Source organism: Anarrhichthys ocellatus, unplaced genomic scaffold, assembly GCF_004355925.1.
Source record: "Anarrhichthys ocellatus isolate YVR2014 unplaced genomic scaffold, GSC_Weel_1.0 scaffold12, whole genome shotgun sequence".
Lineage (NCBI taxonomy): Eukaryota > Metazoa > Chordata > Actinopteri > Perciformes > Anarhichadidae > Anarrhichthys > Anarrhichthys ocellatus.
In genome coordinates, this window is record NW_022280042.1 from 3,778,341 (window position 1) to 3,784,024 (window position 5,684).

The following is a 5,684-nucleotide window of genomic DNA, read 5'->3' on the forward strand; positions in this document are numbered from 1 at the left end:
TTTAATGAATCATAAACATTACCCGATTTAACCACTAGAGGGCAGCAGTGTTAAATCTTCTTGTGTATGCAGGTTTACATACACATGATAAATAAATGTCTTTGTGATCATCACATTGTATCATCTCATTTATTTGACAAGGGTTTTGCCTGTTCAACTCCGCGAGGATGCCGGCGTCCTCGATCCCCTCCCCTTCCGTTCCTACGGCTTGCTTGCGCAAACTACGTCACAAAACATGGCCGTGTTTGGTATCCCAGCATGCCCAAAACCCTCATCTTTGCAAAGAAATCATCGAATTTCTTTCATTTCTTATGGATTTTTCACAAAAGGAGCCCAAACACACACTGTCCAATGTCGCCAAAACCGCTGCAAGTCGGATCTTGCAGCATTTCGACGGAAAAAGACACATTACAGACCCAACAATGTGCTAGCGGATGTTATCATGGAGCTAGTAGCTTCAGAAAACGCTAGTACTTAAAGTACAAACCTCATCTTCCTTTTCTATAAGCCAAAGTATAACCTTGTGTAACTGAGCTACCCTCATATTCGATCATGCGCTCAGTCACAGCCATTACGCACTCTTAGTCCGCTACTTACATACCACGTCTTCGACCATATATATATATATATATATAGCCTTTGCAATTTAAAAGGATGATAATATAATATCAAAATAAAAAGGGAGAAACACCTTTAGTGTGTCAGAATATCATTTGGTTACCATGTGTCCATTTGGGTCTCCAAATATCCTTTGAGAGCTCCGCCTGGATCTCTTCATGGAATAAACTCTGTAGAATCGTCATACTTTGTCCAATCTTCTTCAAATTTGAGGCAGTTGTTCACTGATAGTGTAGTTACAGCCATATACTGTCATTTACCTGTACAGATACAGCCACAGGCAGTTATTTATACTGAAAGATACTTTTTTATTTTACGAGGACAAAAATCTTCAATTTTTACTGACTCCAAAGGCCCACTGCTCTGTTTCTATATGACCTACAGGTTTTCTGACACTTTTGATGCATATAGTCACAGTGGTTCAGAAGCTACAGCCATTTTAGGCGGTTTTGCTCCAAAATAGGGGTGGAGTTGAACAGGTAACAATGTAGTTATTGAATACAAATCGAACCAAGAGTGAGATCAATTAGTTAAACTAATAGTGTTAATATTTGAATGGGCCCCGGGACACTTTGTATTTGAAAAGTTGGGCCCCGAGGTCAAAAAGGTTAAGAACCCCTGCTTTAGAGCAATCAGATGAGTTTGGTCTGCTGATATAAGCTTCGGACCATCAGCAATTACAGCGCTGAAATATAAACTGGAGCTCTGCCATTTACTGCTTGAGAGAAATCAATACGTTCTGAAAGTCAATCCTAAAGTTAAATGTAAGGCGGTGTGAAGCGGCCAAATAGGGAGCCTCTCTAGTTAAGGGGCTGGAAGCAGCAGATGAGGGAAAGTTCTGGCACAGTGAGCGATGATGGTCAATACAGGATGACATGATGGCATGGATGGAGCAAAAAGAAGACGGCCAGCTTGCTCCTCTCGTTATTTCAAACATGCTTAACTCAAGTAATGAACTCACACAGGACTGTAATCTAAAAACCTGTCATAGAAATGAACACGGATGACTGTGTTGGTGAAAATATTTGCAGGTGTTTGATGACAGCTGGCAAATGAAGCCCCACATGTGGGCACTTGATTCAAACGGTGCAGGAGGGTGATTCTGCAGTTTAGGTTAGAAAACAGATGTGTTAACAAAGAGTGTCAGCAATTTGTGGTGCACGGTTTTATAGTCCCTTCATAGCACCAGCACACATCTGTAATACATTCTTATACTGTGCAAATGTTTACGTAGTTCATATGTGTCCAACATGCTATGTGCAACAGCTGCGTCATCGGTACACATACAATATCATGTGTTTTGTTCGCCCTCTCTTCCAGTCAGCAGGGTGGGTATCCGCTAATCCTCAACACTAGGATCAGTAAAGTAGTATGTTATCTGTTTCATGTCACATTAAAAAGTCTTCAAGTGCACGAGTGGCAGTAGCGTCACAGCAAAGGGAGTTCAGGGGCATGGAGGAGTTTGTGTCCTAACTGTGACCCTCGCAGGGCGAACAGTGTGACGCCTGAGCTGTACGCTGCCGGGATCGTGATGTGTGCTAGCTTGGGTCTATCTGGTTCCTGTTCCTCTTCGAGGGCCATCTGCCTCACTTGACCTAACGGGCAGAAAAATGGGATGAAAGCACTTTTAACGGGATGAAAAGTCTGTGTAAATCTGAATAAATAAAACCCTAATTAACGGCTTCTACCCTCGATATCCAGGGCTTTCCACCGCGGGTCAGACTGACTCTCTGATAAACTGGACAGACAGCAATCTGGCGTCAGTCTCTGTAGGACATCTTCTCGACGAATCAGCAACACAGATTCGCTGCAGAGTCTCTGGTGCACCTCTTCCTCACTTCCTAAAAAAATATATACATTATGTATAAAAGTCAGGAGAGATGATTCTCCTGATAATGTTATTTGCCCTTACTCACCTACATCTAAAGGATTGGTCATGAAAACAGCATGGGGTGCAACGCCAAATACCAGCTGATGGTGCCAGGCGTCCGGCACCTCCTCTCCCTCGGGCACGGCCAGCTGCATGTTCATGGTGGCGACGGGAACGGCGCCCTTTCGGATCCAGCGTGCGAGCCAGGGGATCAGTCTGAGCCGCTGCCGAGGGTGAAAGTGGAAGAAGCGACCTGCTACCTTCCCCTTACTGGCCTCCTGTGCTCCTTGGATGAGCTGAGAATGAGTCGCACCTAAAACAAATTACAATCTTTATTTTTTTTCCATCACCTGTCAGATCGTCCTAGAAATATAGCACCGTATTACACCTGAAGAGTGTCTAAGATCCTATGATTAAAGGTGCGTTTCTTTTCCATTCAGAGCCTCACGTGTGATGACAGCTTGAGCTAAGCGCCTGAGATGTCAATGCAAAAATTGTGTAACAGAGCTGAAAAAGTCAATTACAGTGGCTCCTCTGAGAAAAATAAACCTCTTTGTCTAATTCAAGAGGGTACTTTTGAATTCGCCTGGTTGGCAGTGGAGCCAGCTGTCACGCTGGCAGGAAACCGCACTTATGGGTTCGAGACATTACGGAGCCCCATTCAGAGGGGGAGTTATAGCCTCCGCGAGCATCTGTGACACCTGAAATGTCTGTGGAGCCCAGTGAAGATATGCCACCTATGCAAAGTCATGCTTTATGTATTAATATTTCATTAGCTGAAATGTCACAGGACAGTTTGGATAGGGCCGCTTTGAGTGTTAAGTGTTTAAAGTGCAATATCTGACAGTTGAGTCCTCTTTAGTCAAACAAATGTAATAAATCCTTTAAAGGCATGCAATAAAACATATGTCTAGCTTCATCTTCCTCTTAAAAACGATGGCTTATTGTCATTCAGACATAGGTGTCCGTTATGTTACATTGCTGGTGTTGATTTCATTTTCTTCCTGCATGAAAGATCATAATTCAGTGATACATTTATTACGTGGAAGGCAGAACAAAATGTGCATTTAATCTGTGTCCATACAATATTTTATACACAGACATTTGTATTTGTATACACTCATTTAGTGGTAGAAAAAGTACTCTGATCCTTTACTGAAATAAAAGCATCAAAACCACACTGAAAACACTAGTGTAAGTAAAAATTTTACTGAAAACTAAACAATAAACAATTTTCCAGCAGCTCCAAGAGGCTTTTCACAAGGTTTATTCAGCTAAAGAAGAAGAAGCTAACCCCAACCCTTAATGAAAGAACACGCCTTCTTTTTCCTATCAGAAAAATTCATATGTTGAGACAACAAATGTTGAGATACATGGTGTTCACTGGACAGGATGAGTATTAAGAATAGTCATCTGAAAAGTGACTTAAGATGTCATAGTGTTGTAGAAGTAATAAGTTGCATAAAATGGAAATACTCAAGTAAAGTACAAGTACCTTGAATATGTACTTAGGTGCAGTACTTGAGTTACATTCCACCACTGTAACAAAGATGGTGACATATATGAGGGCCCACAGCTGGCTCTCCCCAACATTAGGACATTTACCGGCTTCACTCCGGGACAGCAGGTAGTCGGGCAGCGGGGACTCGTTCCTCCTCAGGCGGGTCTGCACGCAGCGGTCTGCTTCCTCAGGGGCCACATCCACGCCGAGGGCTTTCAGCACGTCCACCACAGCTGTGGCCCCGCAGGCTGACGCTCCTATCTGCAGGGTCTGCCTCTCCACAGCCTCCTGGAAGGACCACAGCATGGCTTCATCTGCTCCTGCCTCCTCCTCCTCCTCACCACCACCACCTCCATGGACCTGCTCACACTCTGCCTCCATGTGAGAGCCTCACCTGGAAAGACGGGGTCTGAGGTTAGCTTAAAACTCCACACACCTGTCTGCAACAATAGTTACATATGAGCTAAATGTCCCGGCTTAAATGGTTCCCAACAGTTCATATATTGTGTGACGCTACATTCCACTAGCCTCTGAATTCATTACTGTTGCGAATGATAACCCTGCTCGGTGAGATTCATGCTACCAAACGTGTACGTCTCTTTAGTGTTTACACATCTAAATAACAAGCACGTACACGTTTGTGTTTACAGTTATGATACATTTACAGTTTTAATAAATCATTTCTCACCATCTCCCGAGGAAGCAAACCGCAACGATGCAAAACAAATGCTCAGACTACACGTGCTTGTGCTTCGGTGGTTTCGCTACCGGTTGGACAGAGAGGCACAGTGGCAGCTAGCGCCCCCTAGTGGTCGCGTTCAGTCATAAAAAAAGAGAGAGAAGCACGGTGTAAACATGATACAGAAATATATCTGTACAGTATTTAATTTTAAATAAAGAAACACATTCAGATATGTTTCTATGATATAGAAACATATCTGAATAGTAATCAATTAAAAATTAAATAGAACTAGATGGTTCAAATAAATTACAAATATCTAAAGAATACATTACCGTCCTCGAGTACAAATAAATTGATAGTGTTTGAAAAGAAGTTGCATCTCAGAAATCTGTTTTTAAGGTTACGGTTATTTTATTTACAAGGGGGAAGTTGATGTGAGATTCAAATATAAATAATAATAAATAAATAATAGTATTTTTTAAATGCATTTCTTAAGTTGTAGGGTAAACCTTCATGTATGCAGGTGTATATTGACTTTTTCAGTTTGGTTTTGGGCACAAATGTGAAGAATACACCCATCTTTTCTACCTTTGAATTCATAATATAAATTATAATATCTATTATTAATTCTATTTTGTACAAATAATAAGAATTTGGCTTCAGAACATTCACAACCAAAACAGTTTTCCCTCTTGAGTACTGTTACCCCGAACTGTCCCCAAAAAGGTGATTAATTGAAGCACAAGATAAACTAAGCGTCCTGTGACAGTTTCCCATTGGGCCAAGAGATGTCAGTGTTGCTACATTGGAATGCAGCAGAGTGCAGCATAAGTGGTAACACAGCATACATACAGTACATATGTATGGTCACCATAGTTGATGCTCAGTGAAACGGCCTGCGGCGTGTTGCTGATGGCCACCTCTTCCTTTGTGTCGTGCAGAGGGAGGGGGGGGGGGGGGGGGGGGGGGGGGGGGGGAAAAAGAGGGGGGGGAGGCGCGCACAGTGTGTCTGT

At 42.6% G+C, this 5,684-nt stretch overlaps 1 protein-coding gene across 1 annotated transcript; it reads right to left on the reverse strand.

The window, feature by feature from the left end:
- Window positions 1-1,166: 1,166 nt before the first annotated feature.
- LOC116386201 (uncharacterized) lies at window positions 1,167-4,753 on the reverse strand. The gene is made up of 5 exons (XM_031852236.1): window positions 4,678-4,753; window positions 4,094-4,383; window positions 2,535-2,801; window positions 2,307-2,459; window positions 1,167-2,213 (listed from the first exon to the last, which is right to left on the reverse strand). The coding sequence occupies exons 2-5, from the start codon at window positions 4,368-4,370 to the stop codon at window positions 2,047-2,049; spliced, it is 864 nt and encodes a 287-aa protein (XP_031708096.1). The 5' UTR covers window positions 4,371-4,383; window positions 4,678-4,753; the 3' UTR covers window positions 1,167-2,046.
- Between the last annotated feature and the right edge of the window lie 931 nt (window positions 4,754-5,684).